We start from the raw sequence: 18,132 nt of genomic DNA, 5'->3' as shown, positions 1-18,132 counted from the left end.
CAAACCACGAGTGCACACTGTATTCGCACAGCAAAGATGCCAGAGGTGGAGAAGCAGATACAACACCACAGGGGACGTGGTGGCCTAGAAGGAGGCGGAGGGGAAGAGACAGGCTCTCAGTCCTTGATGTAGGACCGACAAGGGAGAGAAGCAAAACAGCAAGCACAGCACCTTGCCAGTGAAACAGCAGGACAACCGATATGACTTTCCACCAGAGTCAGCCCCAGGACAGCTTTATCACCTCTGCAGGAGGTGGACAAGCACGCCAGGAACATGAACATCATCACTAAGGAAATGCAAGTCATGGTGCCCTCTGCTAACATCCGAGAGACCTGTTTTGACTGATGCAAGTGGAGAAAATGTTGATGTTTTCAGAACACTGATTCATGCTATAGCTGCCTATTGCTATAGGAATTCATTCTCATATGTTATGAAAATAAAATCAAATTTCAAACCCAAAAAATTACTCCTTAGGAGAAAAAAAAAATATATAAACTGATAGCGTTGACCCACTTTTGCAGCAGGCCTTTGGCAGCTTTGTCCCAGTTTCTCCCAGCCTCTGCTCATCACCCACTTAGGGGTACCCAAGCTCTTAAGGCATTTGCTTTTTGCAGCGATATCTCCACATGCCAAAAATCCCATTTCCAAGTATCCCCAGCACTTTTTCATTCTTGGCATGTCCAGGTCTGAATTGCTTCAGAGGCTTGATCTGACAGGTCTTGCCATCAACACGGCATCTGCTCCATCTTCGTGACCACTGCACAGCTCAAGACCATAAGAAATGAAGTACATCTGGCTGTCAACCCTATCACTAGCTCTACTGTGTTGGATAGAGATACCTAAGGGATAGGTGCTGCAAACCTGAAAGCTGTAGCTGCTGAGTCCCTTTGCAGTTCACTATGTATTTTTGTATTAAACAAATTGCTTTGGCCTGCATTCATTAAATATCTTTTGAAACATCAGCCAGCAATCCATCTGCACACCTATTTGCCGCTCACAAAACCTCCAAATTCTCTCTTGCCTTCTCCTCTATGTCATTATCCATTTGTTCATCAACCTGTTGACCTTAAGGCATTCTTCCTCCAAACTACAGTCCGGCGAGCTTTGTGAGCGGCCTTGGAAGCACCTCGCTGGCACTAAAGCAGAGATAACAGGACGTCATGCGACTGTTGTTAGATGATGGCTCCACACAGCATGCACGATGTTGCCGTGGTTAGTAGATGTGGAAGCAATCGACTGCACTTTCAAATGTGTTAATTTGTAAGCCTAATTATCTGCCTGTACAAAAGTGGCAGGCAGGGATCTGGGCAGATACAATTTGAAGTAAAAAAAGCATAAATCCACAGTTTTGTACTCACTTTCAATTGTGGTCTCAAAACTGGCCCTGTGATATTCAAAACCAGGTGAAAGCCTGGTGAAAAATCATGGAGTAAGGTCATGTTAAGCAACCAACAATGTGGTGTGAAATCCTAAGCTCCATTAAAGTGGGGTTTTTTTTCTGATTTCCAAGGATTCTTCACATGCACTATGCTTTTGATTAAAAAGGAAGAAAATAAGCATCATTATCTTCCATTTTAAAATAACAATACCAGGAAATTCAACAAAGAAGAAGAGCAAACATCGTCATTTGACTTCTTTTCGAGACCAGACAGGAAATAATTGTAAGAAAAGGATTATATTCAAAACCAACAAACAGACATGGCATAAATAGAAGCTGATTAAAGCGGTAATTGCAAAATAAAATGGTAAGAAAAATAAAATATCCAAATTAATAATCTTCTTTTCCTTCACATATAATGAACTGGCTCCATTTGGCCTATTGTCTTCAATGTAGTGGATTCAACTCCCACTAACAAGAGTTTCAAGAGATTTACACTGAAGGAACAAACAGGGATCCTGCTGTATTTAAAATATTTTGGAATAAAATTGAACAGGAAATTTCTTTTGCTATGCTCAAGCTTCTCCAGCCTTTGGTGGTCTCCCCTGCAGAAGGGAGCTAGAAAATACCAGCAGATCTCCGTAAAATGCACGACCGAATTTTTTGATGCTGGAAGTCCTGATGCTAATATTCCAGAAGAGGTAAATGAACCTTTAAGAATATACTTTTAAGCAAATCCATTCAAGGTAGGCATGTCTCCAACACAGGCCCATAATCCCATGCAGGCAGAACTCTGCTCTGACCTCAGCAACATCCAAACAAGTATTTCCACCTACACATCAATTTTTCACTTCAGTTTTGATCAGTGTATATGAAAAGGTGAGCCCCAAGGCAATGTTTTCTAAGGACCGTGCTATCACAGAATCTGAGCATACATCCATATCCTTGCAGAAGAGTCTGCATCTGAAGATGCAAATTAATGTTTCTAGCTACAAACCACTGACTCTTCACATATGTGATTTTATTCAACCCAGCACTCTTTCAAACAGCAAAGAAAGAGCATTCAAGCATATTTTTCAGCCTGGTGTTTAGAAGTATGTCTTTACTCTTAAATTCTCAAAGAAGAGATTATTAAAGAATAGTTCATACATTCTGTGCGCACATACCTCTCGTAATTATAAATCCAAAGTGAAATGTTAACACTTCACCTGGTGAAATCTATCCTAGGACAGCTTAAAAAAATTCTTCTAAAATACAGTTATTTACAGCAAGGCAAAAGATGAGGCATTACAAGGAAAAACAAACTAAAAGAAATACTTCATTAAATTCATGGTTAAGCGATCAGGGCTGAAGTATTCAGTCGACCTAAAGCCCTGTCAGTAACAGCAATGGTATAAAAGGCCTCACAGAGTACTATGGGATGCTCCACTTGAACAGATGTGTATCGACACTGAAAAACAGAAACCAAAGTTCCCAAATAACAAAACAATGCTTACGCGGCTATGGAAATGTTAGCTGCAGACATGGGGCTGACTTCTGCCACTTCCTTGGCCTTCTGCAGGGCGAGCTTTTGATTGGTGGCTTCCTCCATCTCCTCCTCATCCTGGTGCAGAAAACCAAGAGAAATCAGAGCATGCATCGCGTAACGACATTAACTAGAGCTCTCCAAGGAACGAGACAGACATGACTGTCGCTGCCACACTGCAAGAACAGTGGAATAAATAAGGCAGAATTTCATCATTTCTTGTAAGGACCCTGGGGTAGGGCCTTGGTGCCAGCAACAGCTGATCAAGATGAGAAATGCAAGGTTTGGTCAAGTGCTCAGTGCATTTTTACCAACACATCTCCCCTGCAAAGCTTTCTTACCTCTCTTGGGTCTCCTCTTGCCCCTTAGCATTCAGACTGTGGCAGAGCAGGGAGAGACCTGACCGCAAGCGTGACATTTCTGGGGTGGAGTGAGCCCCATTTCTCTCAGTCTTGCGTGTGTAAAAGCACTCTGAAGCCTGTGTCTTACTGAAATGTATGACACAGACTCCTAAAACCTTCATGACTTCTGGTCAACGTGACTTTTCTGAGCCAAGAAGTTTCAGGATTTGACCAGTCCCTCTCACACTAGCTTTAACCCTGATATTTCCGCTTATTTCAGTTGAATCTGAGGACTCAGAGGGTGAAAACAGGGAGGATGAGCCATATTAAAGCAGAGTCTGTAGACTCAAGCATAGATCAGAAAGATGGTTATGTTCATGCATTCTGTATACCCTCAAATCACGTGGATTTTTAAACTCAATTGGCATTGCAAGTTCCCACAAAGTATAACTGTGATTTATTTTCCTCCTACCTGTTGTAATGACCAGAGAAATACTGCTGAAATTCAAACCACAGCATCTTAAGAAATGAGATGAGGGCAAAAGGCAAGGAAACAGCCTGGTTCATCTTCAGTGGTCGTCTGGGCTAAACTTCCTTCGAACTTTCTAGCCAGTCAAACGACACAGTAAAATCCTGGCAGGATAAACGCGGACCCTCTGATGGCAATGTCAGCACTGCACATATCCAAGGAATAACCACACGTCAAGACGAGAGCAGTCACAGGCTCTTCTGTCAAATGTTATGAAACGTCACGGGTCTAGCCCTGCTCTCCAAAGGTAATGCTGTGAAAGACTTCTGCTTAAAATAATGCAAGCAGACAATAAGACATCTAGCTTTGAAATACGAAGTCATATAGATTTATCCAACCTGAATATCATACGCATAAACAATTCCTTGCTCTGACTTTGGTGTTATTTGCTTAAATTAATTTTGAGACTGTTTTCCTTTTCTCCTTTTGAAGAAAAAAGGAACTATAGGAAATTAATTTTAAAAATCTGTTACCAATAAAGTTCGGTGTCTTTTTTTCCTTTCCAAATATTAGCAAATCTGTAACAAGTAAATTCCTACTGTAGCGAGTGAAGAACCTGAGAGGTGCCATGAGAAAAAGCCCTTCTGAACAACTGCACAAAGTCAATGTTTCTCAACTGCCAACGTCCAGTAAATCTATCAACGATTTGGAAGCTTACTGTAAATCAAGGGTATCTGCAAAATACGAATCTTTTGAGCAAGAAGGGCCCCAATAAGAAGGCTTTTAAGGTTTCCCTTTCATTCCGCAGTATCTTCAAGTTGTTTCTTCTCCTGACAACTCTCCAGCAGCGTTAAAATCCCAAACTTTCAAAGGCTCTTGATTCTTCTTTCTGTGCACCGAAAGTGCCAGGTGCAGTTTTTACCATCTCTTTAAAATTTGTAGCTTCATCTCCGCTCTCCCCAGTGCATCAGTGATTTTGCTGAATTCGACATCTCAAAGTAACAGCAGAAAATACCTGTTGTCATTATAAAAGCAGCTCTCCTTAACTCCGAACAAGCACACTCTTCAGCAGATAACTACTTCATGATATTTCTGTAGCTCCTTCCATCCAGAGATCGCAGATTGTTACAAAAATTATCTCATTTTTTCCTGATATTACACGGTGGACTCTCACAGGGGCACAGGCTCATCTTGTTCTGCTTGAAGCACGCAGGGGTGTGACGGTGCGTGACTGAAGCCAGCTCTGAGCTGTGATGGCAACTTCCATCCATCCCACCTCCCGCCAACAGCCCAGCTCCAGCAGCTCGACAGTCGCCGTCATTATACAGGGGCAAGAGCAGATAAAGGCCTTGCCTAGAAGGACACCTCTCTTCTGTGTTTCTTTTGTATTTTCTAGAGCTCTAAATCTTCATTTAGACCATATAGCTCATCACATGGCAAAACCCATCTTCGCTGCTACCCACAACGATGTGCATCGTTAACGCTGACTGTTCTGTATGAAGTTCACCCCGTTAAAGCCCTCTCCATTGGGAAGGAGCAGGAGGGGTCTTCATGTCTTCCAGACTCTTCTTTTTTGCCACTTCTTTCAGTCATTATTTCTGGGTATTTCTGAGAAATTTCATATTTTTTTTTCTATAAAATTCACACGCTCCTCCTATCTCACATTGCATGCTTTTCTACTGTTTTCTCAGGGATTGCTGGCAGTGGACAGAGATCAGCGAACACACTTTGTGCTTTAGATTGATTATTTAGCAAAATAAATTATCACTTGTGGCAGCTTTACATGCCAGTTTAACGAGGACGAAGAATGAAATGTTGTGTGTCACTGGAGTCATCGCAGGATGGTCAGCAGAGAGATTTTAAAAGCAAATATTGGGGGCAATTTTAGATTCCGCTCTGAATAAGTGAACAGGAAGAAAAACCTGCCAATATATGGAAGAAACTAGAGGGTAGGCAACCAAAGAGACTCAGGACAGTTCTGAGAAATCACTAGAAATTAAGCTGGCAGAGCTTAAGTCAGTGGTAAACGAGAGCCAGCACAAGAAGAGGAGAGAGACCTCGGGAGGGAGAGGCAGAGGTTGGAGAACAGATCCTTTATATCTTCAAAGCAAAGGTGATTGTCTTTTTCTTTCCCCAAAATGAGTCATTCCAAAGTAATGGTATTGTAACAGACATCGGATGATCAAGCTTAAGTTAAATATAGTTACAATTCTGATAACTGCTGTTATAGGTCACAAGGCCCAGCTAAGGCTACTGAGAAATGTTCAAATACCACAATAAAAGAAGTCCAGATCAGCATCCAGGAGTGGAAATCTTGGTTGAAATGCTTCCGTCCTGAAGGTCAGCTGGAAAGCTTTCTGTCTTCTCAAAAGAGATGTAGTTGCAAACTGCTTACAGTTTTCCCACGTTCTATGCACCACTGATCTCGATTAGTTTTACAGCATAAATGCCAAGAAAGTCTCCTGGGATCAACTGACTCCTGAGTGACTTAATTATATCTCCGGGCCATTTTTGATTTTGCATGATCATATTTACTTAGCAATAAGTCCCGCATTCTCCAGGTATGCTATATAATTTAATAACTACTATCTTTTTCCTCTTCTTTTGAAAGCCCTAGTGATTTTTGGGGATCATAAACAAAATTAGAGCAAAAAAAGAGTTTCTCAAGAAGCTTTATGATTTGGCAATGCTGCTGAATCCATCAATATTTAATTATACTTTATAAACATCAACAAAGTCAGGTTTTTAACCACCCCAGTCAGCTGCTGAAATATTCACAAGAAAGCACTAAAAGGATTAAGAAAGAAGTAGGATAAGCTTCATTATCCAAGAACTGTGCTGAGCTTCATCCTTTCTCTCAGCACATGCAAGGGATGCCCGTGAATCTCCCGAGCAGGCTGGGAGGATGTGTGCCTCCGGGCTGGAGATTTCTGGGGCTGTAAACAGCACAGAAACAGCTGAGCTGCTGTAATGGAAAAAAACTTCCCATAAAATAACAGAGAGCCATTAAACACCACCCTGAGCTGCATTATAAGTGAGGAGGGATGCAGAGCGTGGTCTTAGAGACATGGGAACCTTAATTATACACCCGAGAGCCACCAGCCTTCTTGTACGGTCTGTGCTGGATATCAGTTGTCAGCAAACAAGGCTCCAGCCAAAGCTGGAAGCTGAAGCCAGTCACACCGCTCCACAGCAGAAAAGGAGAGCTGATAAAGACAAGCTCAGCTGCAACAGAGACGGGGATTTCAACTGGGAACGGTTGGCTGCTTTTGCCTTCACCTTTGGAGTTGGGTAGGAAACTCCTACAAATCCCCGCTGTCCTTGAACTGGGGAGTTACATCGCGTGTCCACAAACTATTGTACGTTTCTACGACTCTAAAAAGAGAAAACATCCTTGTCAGCTGCTGCATAAGCACATTGTTGGTGAACCTCTTAGACTATAAAGAGTATATAAGCTAAAGCTTGTAAAACACAGCTGCTAAGGTGGATACGGTGCTGCTTCTGCCACTAGCAGCTCACTGCGACTTACAGCGACAGCAGCAGCACAGCAGCGGGGCGTACATGTTTTCATCCACTCGGTGAGAACAAGCTAGAAATGTGCAAACAAAATGTAACACTACCTCATAAATACAAGTGAGTACACTACAATGAGAAATCAAAAGTGAGTAATAACATGAACACAAACTGCAGCACTTGGGATCCTTCCTGCGCAGTACGGAGGCTATAAGTTTTTCTCCATAGGGAATGCTCCAGTACAAATCTGTGCATACACTAAAGCTACATCGGTGTCGTTTCCATCTCGTGCCAGGACCTGGATTTCTGCCTGCGCTTGGGCTGGTGCCTCAGATCTCTCTTGCATCTGGTGAGAGGCAGGAAGATTATAACATCTTCTCTGAATATTCACTATAGTCCCTGCGAGCTGCTTCCAAGGGAGTTGATTGGAGAATGTTAATTCTTTGATTCATCCCGAAACTCAGCAAGGTATGAAACATTAGCGTGAGACAGCGAAAGCAGCAATACACCACCTGCGCTTCCCCACGCCTAAGCTTCAAGTCAGCCAAAACCAGTTAATTGCTTCGCCTCTGCTCCTGCAAACAGCAGAGGGGTCCCTTCCAACCCCTACCGCTCTGTGTGACTCTGTGGACGCCTGTGCACCTCCGTGCCGCAGCGAGCTGCGCAATGCCCACTGCCCGCTCTGTGACACATGGAAACTACGGAACGTGAAACCGTTCATGGAAAACAAGCCTGAAATGAAACAAGCCTGAATGAGAATAAACCTCCAGGTCCCTAACAGGGGTCTGCGCAATACGAACTGGCAAACAGAGATACCGCAGGAACAGGCTCTAGAGGAAATCTCAGAGCGTCTGCGAGCATGTGCTCTACATCCAGCAGCCGCGGTCTAAGTTTAAAGAAACAGAAAACTCGTACGTACCTTGGTCAGCTCTTGGGCGTTCGCCAGGTTGTCAACAGCGATAGCCAAGAAGACATTCAGGAGCGTATCTTTTGGGGAGCAGCTAAGGAAAAAAAAACTTCACACAGCAAATACAGTGAACGGTTCCCCTTCTGCTGCCAGTACCCTGCTTTCCTCACTGGCAGCCATCGGTGTATCATGGACTGGCCCCTTGCACCACTGCTTTGCCTTCATTTCTAACTCACCTACTCCTGCTGGGACCCAGCTCTGCAGCCCAGCAGGTGCTGGGTGCCCATTTGCCTCTTCCCCAGCACATGTCCTTGGTGGGGACACAGACATGTGCACAGCTTTACAGCACTACAGGTGCCACCAATGCAGGACCACACAGTGGTCCTAGAGACACAACAGCCCCTGGTTTTTCATTCCAGCAAATCCACACCTACACCCCTGCCCACACACACACACAGGACTTCACCTTCTTTTTTCCCTCTTGTTTAAAAGGACAACCAGTAGAGCTCCTGGAAATCGGTCATTTTAAAGCCAACATTTACATAATATATAGCTATATAAAGGGTACCATGAATAAATTAAGCTTATGTCACTGCTGCATTACATACTAGTGGGAGGAAACTATCATGACTTATCACATTGAAGTTGATATGACAATTAGACCACCATGGACACTGTCTATCCTGAATGCCACAGCATTATGCAGAGCACAGCTACAGAACCGCCTGTTAGCAGGACACCCAGCCCGAGATAATGAGCTCTGCCGGGAAACGGGCAGTTAGTCCAGGCCAAATTGCAGATAGTCCAGCTAAGCAACCACCAGTGCCCACGCCAGCCTGGGTCTCTCTGCAGAGCACTGCATTATATCACTAAGACATAACATTTCCCTATAATTATTTATTCGTATTTTATTTTCATTTTCCAGTTAATGATTTCAGCTATTACTTGTCCCTTCGTATATTTTGTTGTTGTTATTCCAGCTATCTGCAAAACAGCCCCAAAACAATTGTAAATCAGACACCTTTGCATATGAAAGGAGAGCAAGCAAAGCAAAACCAAGTCTAAACTACTCTCCAAGCAGAAAATTCATTTTGCTCTTGCACATTACCTGGTGACAGAAGAGTCGCTCACTCCATAGCTGTGTAAAGCTATGATTGCTCCTCTAAATACGAATGTACATGAGAATGATGTTGATCTCGTGAATCTTTACCCTCTGGAGACTCGCAGCAATGCGCTGCTCCCATGTTTGTATCGCACTGTCCTCACTAAAGCCAAATCTGAGTCTGGGACCAGACACAAGTCCCCATAAGCCGAGTGAAAGGATTGCAGGAGTTGGAGGCAGCTAATTAACCCAACAGAAAATAACTAGATGCATCCCCTGTTTTGGTCTGTGAGTTGAAGGTAATGCCCGAAGCAATGCTGCAGCGAAGATAGCACTGAGGGACGCGGGCAGAGTGCTGGATGCCATCACTCCAGCAAGGGGAGGAGAAGCACGGCGCGAGCTCCCAGGGTGCTGGCAAACCTGCAACGAGATTTTGGGGAACCTTGGCCTCGGTGCCCTGCTGATTGCTTTAGATTTCTCAGAATAATGCCTGGAGGAGGCATCTGAGGTTTGTCTTCAAACAGAGCGGCCAGGAGCAGCACAAGGCTGATTCATCGGCTGCAGTTGTCTCTGCAAACAGGAGCGTGCCCAGAAATCCTCGTGCTCCACCAGCCTCCGGTCAGCAGGCTGGCAGTGGGTGCTGCTGGCTGTGGAGCCATCACCCCACATTGGCACGGCTTCAGGAGACTTCCCAGGGCTGCCAGGGATGAAAGTTTGCCCAAACAGCCAGCTCATGGCCTCTTTGCTTTCCCTCTCAAGAGCTTTCACCAAACATAACTCAGCCAAGACTTCAGAACTAGATGTTCACATCTCTAATTCCCACTGCAACGAGTGTCTCCAGAGCCTGAATGCCTATCAAAACTGGAGCCTCTGCTTGTGACAGTGGAAAGCAGGAGTTGTATTTAATCTCTTAGCATGCATCTGCATCCAGACTACCAGACCCTGCAGGGGATGGGACGCAGAACCCTGGGGTTTCTCCAGGCGAAGGCCAGGTCATCCATCAGGTTTTCTCTCCATGTCATGTAACACGGGATGGAAGTTTTTATCACATGAAGATGATTCCTCCGGGATAGGCAGAGGTTTGAAATGTGATGCTCATCAATTGCTCCTTTCTCCATTCCAGCAGTGCAGCAAGGAGCGCAGGGCAGGAGCACCTCAACCCCACTGAGCCCAGCAGATAAAGAACAAGAAAACATGAAAGATGATGATGCTGAAATGATCACCTCCCTCCCACACTGAAGCCAGAGCTCTGTCAACTTTTCATCTACAAAGGTACTAATTTCTCTATTTGCTTTTAACTGAGGGTTGGCAGAGAGGGGTGTCATTCACGAACTGGGGGTGGAGGCAGGGGGGCTGGGGCACCATTGCCCACCAGGGTACTGGCTGGTGCCAGCTTTTTGGGTTACTTCATCTGGGGTGCTTCCAACACATTGGAAACACTTCCAAGCCTCCTTCTCTGGGAATAAATGTCTTGGTAATAAAATCGTCTTCCTACCCCTGCCTCCTACACACACATGCTGAAAAGGTCTCGTAACATAATCAACCACTGGAAATATATATGCATTTTCTTTAATTTTTTAAGAGATCAGGCTGTTTTGATCCATCTCCAAGTAGACACAATCTGGCAGACTTGGGTGTTTCTGCCCCAAAAAAGGTCCCTCAGCCCTTTCTGCAGAGCTTGGGGATTTCCAAACAGAACCATAGAAACACGACCCAAACTCCAGCCTCGGGTCCAGGCTGTATAACCTGGGCAGAGCCACAGACCTCACTGGCCAGCTGAGCCGGCGGCTGGTGCTGCCAGAGGCTCTCCCACACCGCAGCGAAGGACAAGGGGAAGGGCAGCGTGCTCCAGGCATTGCTGCTTTTCGTTTCAGGCTGTTCTGCAGTTCTTTCATGGGTTTTTTTCCTCTTTTTTTTCCTCAGCAGACGCATCAATTTATCAATTAACCGGATAACAATGAACGCAGGCATGGTGTAATTTCCTAGAAAATGGGCCAAATCCTGCTGTTACTCTAATCATACTACTTGCATTAAACCACTTCAGACCCAGAGGTCTGGCTCCATACAGACTCTCTGGAACTGGGAGTGTAATGGGAGAGAATTCCAACTTACAAAAACAAAGTTTCTGGGTCTCTTCCTTGCAACAGTCCCTTGAAAATGTAACTGGATTCAAAGAAACAACTAATTTGTATGAAGAATCAGGGAAGCTGGCGCCCAACCACCATTCTTCTTCATGAAAGTGAAAAATTACAGTGCCCCAGGCTGCTTTGGAAGAGGAAAGGAGACACTCATGTTTAAAAAGAACAGGTTTTGCAAACTCACCCAAAATCACCAATGCTGGTTCTCTAACAAGACTTGATCTAGTCCGCCTAAATTCTTGCAAATGGACTCGCCAAATGACAATGCTCAAAAACTGAAAATAAAACCAGTCCCAAGAGGAACTGATGTGCCCTTCGCGAGGGGGCTGGGACAGATGTCCATAGCAGTGATAAAAGAAAATAAAAGCAAAAAAGTCCCATTAAAGAAGTTCAGCCACAGTGAACACCTGCGTGGAGAGGGCTGGTGGCAAAACCACACCTGACACACAAAAAAATCCAGTGCATACAAAAAAGCATTTTATAAAGATTTGGGGAGTTCTGCAAGGCAGAGGGGGGAGATCTTTGTGAAAGGGACTGTGACTGTAATGCTCAAGTCCCCAGTTAGAGCTGAAAAGATGGTTCATATCTTAATCTAATCTATAATTAAGCTAATCAACAACTTGGTCTGCTCTCTGTACGGTGTCCTGCTGGCGTTTGCTGGGCTGTGGGGCTCTCCTCGGGCAGGTGAACTCGCGGCTCAGACACGAAGCTCGCCCTGCACGCTCCCCTGTCCTTAACGTCGCCGGGGCACTGCAGCATCAGCGACACTAATGACCGTTTGACTTCCCGCAAAAATGCAGTCCTGCTCTTTTCTGGAGAACTAAACTTTATTTTCAGGCGTTCCTGGTTATGTTTTGACAGTTAACGATAATTTAAGTCGCTGGTAAGTCATACAGTTCAGCTCTCCCCCAGAGATAAATCACTGCCTGCTGCTTGCTCCCAGCATCAAAACCACAGCTAGTGGAAAGCAGGGGTAGCACTGACCTTCCTGAAACACCGTTCGAAATATCAGCACAAGCATTAGCGTGCTTACCACTGCAATTCCCACAGTAAACAGTCAAAGAAAAGATTTAATCCCCCACCCTGCACTGGACACTCTAGCCTCAATTCTCTCCTCCTGCCCGCGGTGCTCAAAGCAAACAGGTCCATGGGTGATGCAGAAGGGCTCTTCCAAGCCCTCTGAGAAAGCAGCTGATGCTCTCGGACTAAGTTCCCACAGAGATAATCTGGGCTGGGTCTCCAATAATCCAACAGGGATATAAATCTCCATAGAAATGAATACATTTCCTTCAGGTTTATAACTCTTGTCACTAGAAGCTGGTGAAAGAAGTTTTCTAGGACACTGTAAGAGGGTTTCTGAGTGTTGTTACTGTTTTTCAGTCAGCCCTAGCCTGCCTCTGTGCTCACAGAAACCCACCTGCAGCAAACTCATCCCCGTCTGCAGGGTTCAGGGAGAATTCAAGAATCACATCTGACATTTCCTCCTTGCTAAACACCCAGGCAGTGCCCCAAAGAGTGCTCTGGCTATGCTAAAGCTGCATCACCGGCACGCGACTGTGGGCAAAGTGGACAAGAGGGGCACTGGAGATGGTCCCGGGGAAGCAGGCAGAAAAGCCCGGCTGACCCCGGCAGCAGGACAGCTGAAGGGAAAGCACGTCAGCTGCTCTCTGCCAGGATGACATCTGGGGACAATGTGGGCAAGGCTTCGACTCACCGCTCTGCCAGGGCAAGTGGAGGCAAAGACCAGATTCATGGCAGTGGCAGTAGGTGAACCTGGTCCTTATTCCCTCCTCTTTCCCTTTTAATAAGAACTAAAGCACAAGAGAGAAGCCCCCTCTTTGAATTACAGGTGCAAGAAGGAAATTTATATCCTGTTCCTCAAAACTGATGGATCTTCGCTGCTCTAAGGTTAAAAGTCTCTCTCTCAGCCCTGTTGTCAACCTTGATTATAGCTCAATCCCATTTTCAAATGCCAAACCCTGAGGATTTAGAGACCTCCCTCCCTCCCAGCTCTCCACTGACCCAGTTTTCCAGAGCCTCGTGGATCTGGAAGGGGGAATGTTGCCTGCCATGAGGTGGGGTCTGAGCAGAGCTGCTGAGCCAGCCCCGGTGTCACGGCTGCTCTGGCTCTGACCGCGCACGTTAATGGGATAAATCCCTCAGAGGCACACTCGTGTGACAAGCACAGCTCGCAATCTGCCTGCTCCGCTGTTCCTTGTCTTGGTTCCTCATGCTAACGGGGAGATTTCAGGCAGAGCAAATGGACCAAGCCCTGCCGTGCAGTCCATGGGCACTAATGTCCCTTCCTTTCTCATCTCGACCCCCAGCTGAAGGAGGTCTATGTCCACAACAGTTCTACATCTTTCGCACAAGTACTGCCCCCCACATACCCTTCCCTTCCTCCTAGGTACCCAGTCGATGCCGCCAGACCAAACAGGACTCCTAGCAAAAGACGAATGCTGGGACTGTAACTAGCAAGAAGGTTTGCACTGCTGGGACACCCTCCATAGACCTCTCAAGCAGAACGGCAATGCTCAGCGTTATTATCCCTATTTTACAGCAAAAACAAACCAGCAGGGCTGCCTCACATGCGCAGCAATTTTTAAGTTTCCATTTTTAAGGATGCTACTGGACACCGCAGATGTTGTCGCTGCAGTCAACAACTTTGTACCTAGTTAACATGAGCAATGCTCGGCAACATCAGCCCATCAGCAGCCTCCATCATGAAGCGGGGACAGAGCCATCACAACTCCTATGCTCTGCTGGCTCTCCCAACTGCACAGACATTAGACCTGAGAATTTCTTTGCTGATTTCTGAATAAAATACAGCCTCCCTCTCCAAATCCTGGCTTTGTGTGACTGCTAAGTTCTTGTCGTCTCAGACCTCTCTGGGGACATAGCACACGTCAGAGTGCTGATGTGTCCCCAGAGACACCCTGGGACCTTTGCGGGGGGACACAAGCTTCCAGTTTCCTATTGTCGTCAAGAGATTTTCACGACAAAGCAGAACAAAACATCTTCAGAGACTTCACGCATCAGGTCTTGGAACATGATCGAATACCCCCAGAGCTTCAAACCCAAAACCTGGACCTAAGTTTTAAGCATTGTGTGGAGACAATTCCAAGCATTTGGAATAGCACAGCCGGTTAGGCTCTCATGTAGACAAAGGCACCAAGAGACTGGACCCTGATCTACACACTAAACCAATTTTAACCCTTTCTTTTCTTCCCCTGACCTAGTGCAAACTATCTGTGAAGATATTCAAGGTAGAGAGGTCCTGCTGTGACTTGACTTCAGTCTTTTTTCTCACAACATAAATTTACTCATAATAGGACATCTTTAAAGTAAAACACAAAAATTAAAATGAATGAAGACCACGCCCACGCTGCCATCAGAAAAGTGACATCAACATGGACAAACTGCCCACACTTCTCACCCTGGGTGCTATAAGGAGCAAAGTTATAGCAGTGATATGGTCTTAAAAAGCATAAGTGAGACTGTGAGAATTTAAACAAAATTAGATATTTACGGCACCCCGGGAAGGGTGCATGGCACACTGTGTCTCTGACACAGGGCAAGGTGCAAGGATACAGTTACCGAACAATGTCAGGACAATGAAGTAAATGGAGGAGAACATCCCCGAGCGGACGCCGCCCTGCGACTCTATCCCGTGGTACATCACTGCGTTCCAGTCTTCCCCCGTCAGGATCTGCACAGCATAATTCGAGAGAGAAGAAGGAAGGGTGACTCCAAGGAAAGACAAAATAGGGAGAGTCGGGGAGGAGATAGCCAGCTTGGTGCAATCCAGAACTGGTCTCTGGGGGGAGGAAAAATGCATGAGCACATTAGTGTGGCAGACTGCAGTGTTGGACATCAACCCCCCAGCCCTGGATGGTCTCACCCTGGGCTGGATGCAGCTTTTTTCCTCTGGCATGGGCTGAGGAGGGGTGAGGACCGCTGGTGAGGGAAGAGCGTTGCCCTGTTCCTGCCCTCTCTTAGTTACATGCCTGCTGCCCGCCTCTGACTGCAGGTTCCCCTGAAGCCAGAAAAAGTTGTGTTCCAACACTTCACCCGCAGCAAAACTCCTCCCTCCTCTCCATTTTTAAGTCATGCAGAGATACCAGCTTTTAACAGCTCCACACACATCATTCCCCACAGACCTAAGAAAACTCTGACTTCTAAGCCCACCGTCCTGAGCGGGATCTCTGCCAGCATCAACTCCTTTGATTCACTTCATACAGCAAGGGTTTGCTCAGCTCCCCCCCAACCCACACACACTACACGCTCTGAGTGACGATGTAACTGGAGAAACTCTTGCAACTCCCTTCCACTATCCCTCTACCCCTCCGGGCTGCAGACAGCTTTGCATGTGGACGTTACTCCAAATGCCAGGCACCGGGCAGCACAACCACGGCAAGGTTTGCCAGGTGGCTGCACCACAACGGGTTCTCCGGGTTTCCCACTTACCCAAGCTACAAAGACCCTCCACCACCCCGATAGTCACAAACCACAAAAAAACCCCTAAGCAGAGGCAATAACCAAATTCGTATGATTGAGGACAGATGAGGGTAGCTTGAAGGGGACTCTGCTCCTCTGGCGTCACTGCACAGAGGCGAGCGCAGCCGCAGCCTGGCTCTGCAGAGCTGTCCTGGCTGAGGGCTCTGGATGCTGACCCGGGGCTAATTAGCAAACACATGAATAATAGAAAAGTTAATCATAATAAGTGAAAAACATCTAAGACTCAAATAAGCCTTGTCATGCTAGATGTTAATTTTGCACCACTGAATTTCTTGCCATGCCTGCTCTTCACCAGTGACTGTAACACAGCCACAATTTGGGCAGATCAGCGCTTCATCTGCCTGCCATGGCAGAGCCGAAGGACAGTCACTCTGAGTACACCAAAACATGCCCACTGGGATGCGGAGCTCAAATTCCTAAATAAGAAACTGTCTTTGTGTTTAGTAGAAGAAAAAAACAAAACCAACATGATGGATGTTGTAGTAACCAAGTCCCATGTGCATACAGCGTGCTCAAAGTGACTGCAAATTCCAGACTAGTCGCCAGACGCTGACAGAGAATTTCTTCCTGCAGGGTCGGTGCTGATGACAGCAATAGGCTAAGAGCAAGTATAGACACAAGGACATACAGTGCAGAACACAAACTTGGATCCTAAACGCAGAATCTGGTCTCAGATAACTCAGAGAACAGAATTCAGAGCCCAAGCCTAACCCACCCCACTGGAGTTACTCTGGATTTACACCAGAAACTTTGAACCAGGGTATTGGGCTTTCAACTCTGGCACTCCATCACACAAAACACTATTCACAAACTTGCCTTCACATCATTTCCATGAATTCAAACTGTTCCTGCTTTCTGGGAATAACCATAAAGTGATTTCTGTTCACGCAAATGTTCGTGGAAAGGGAAACCAGTGGGAACACTTCTCTGCCCTGCAGAAGACCAGGGTTCACAGGTATCACAAGTTACAGGCTGCACATAACAGTCCAGCAGGCTGGGGTCTAGGTTAAAAAAATCCAACCAGATTATTTTGGAAGTCAAACAAAAACTTTAAGAAAAAAACCGAAACAGTTTATGTAACTTTTGCAGAGAGATGGATAGTCAGAACTCACCGGCGTGCCTGGGCAGAGCTGAGGATGTTCTCTGAGGCTCTGGCAAGAGGACGGACACTCTGAGCTGGTGTCCTTCCCACTGCTGGTGCTGTCACTCATCAGCTGGAGGAATTACTTAAGCAATTAGGTAGCAGCCCTCGAGGAGCAGAGCACATGCAGTAAATAAGAGTCTTTCTGCTCTATAAAGTCTCCATTTATGGATGCTATAAGAACTTCTTGCTACAGGAGAGGAAAGGACAGCATTGCGGCTGCAGAGGGGCACAAGCAATGAGGACTTTGGAGTAAGGTGAAGCCCAAACTTTTTGGTTTTCCCTGGGCCCAGAACTGCTTTTGGCTGCCCCAAATGAATACTTTTTTCAGTGCAGCTCAGCATTTAATGCTTCGGCTTGGCTGAGGAGCCATCAGGTGATGGAATAAAAAATGCTTTCAAGACGTATTGTGAAATCTTAATGGATTTCTGAACACCTTAGCAGTGGGAGACGCTCAGCTGCAGAGGATCAGTACCCCTCCATTTCAAAGGGCTATCCTGAAAGTGAGGTGCTTTCCTGAAGAACCACTGGAGCAAATGCAAAATCATGTCAGCTTAGTGTCCTATCTCGCAGGCAGGTCAGCAAGGGCAGCCAGGGCACTCAGACACCAAACCGAAGCCAGCTCTGCTTCCCAAGCCTCAGCAGGTGCCCATCAGCAGAGCTGAGGCTTCGTCCCATCCTGCCACCAGGACTCCTCATCTCCTCCACCGGTGATTGGCTTCTCAGCAGCCACCAGCGCACAGTTCTTTGCGTAGCAGCTCTCTGGGAGCAGAGCATGTGTAGTTAACACAGGTCTTTCTGCTTTATAGAGTCTCTGCATGTTGTACATGCTTCCAGCTCAGCGACTGCTGGAACGGGGAGATGCAGCTATTTCTTTTTCATGTGTATATAGATAGATGTGAATATATATAGTTTGCGTTTGTATTTTGTGTATACAAACAAATTTTGTGTATACACAGCTCGGCATTCGGCTCACAAAGACTTTCTTGGGAGCCAGGAGTCAGAGAAAAACGCGTGATGCTCTTTGAAGTGAATTTAGGGAGAGCAGGGCTCGGTTGCACCCAGTGCTGAGTTCAGCCAGCTGCCAGGCAGACAAAATA

General features: G+C 46.1%; 1 protein-coding gene across 13 annotated transcripts in view; it reads right to left on the bottom strand.

Annotated features, from left to right (window-relative positions):
* Positions 1 to 18,132, bottom strand: part of CACNA1B (calcium voltage-gated channel subunit alpha1 B) — a 311,364-nt gene that overhangs the window by 102,647 nt on the left and 190,585 nt on the right. For all 13 annotated transcript variants that reach the window (XM_075439769.1, XM_075439758.1, XM_075439760.1 and 10 more), the window contains 3 exons: positions 14,965 to 15,082; positions 8,146 to 8,213; positions 2,875 to 2,981 (listed from right to left, as the gene is read on the bottom strand). In XM_075439769.1, coding sequence (XP_075295884.1) covers positions 2,875 to 2,981; positions 8,146 to 8,213; positions 14,965 to 15,082 — 293 coding nt within the window. The remainder of the gene's footprint in view (positions 1 to 2,874; positions 2,982 to 8,145; positions 8,214 to 14,964; positions 15,083 to 18,132) is intronic.

The sequence above is a fragment of the Opisthocomus hoazin genome, chromosome 19, assembly GCF_030867145.1.
Source record: "Opisthocomus hoazin isolate bOpiHoa1 chromosome 19, bOpiHoa1.hap1, whole genome shotgun sequence".
NCBI lineage: Eukaryota > Metazoa > Chordata > Aves > Opisthocomiformes > Opisthocomidae > Opisthocomus > Opisthocomus hoazin.
This window is presented reverse-complemented; position numbering and strand designations above follow the sequence as displayed.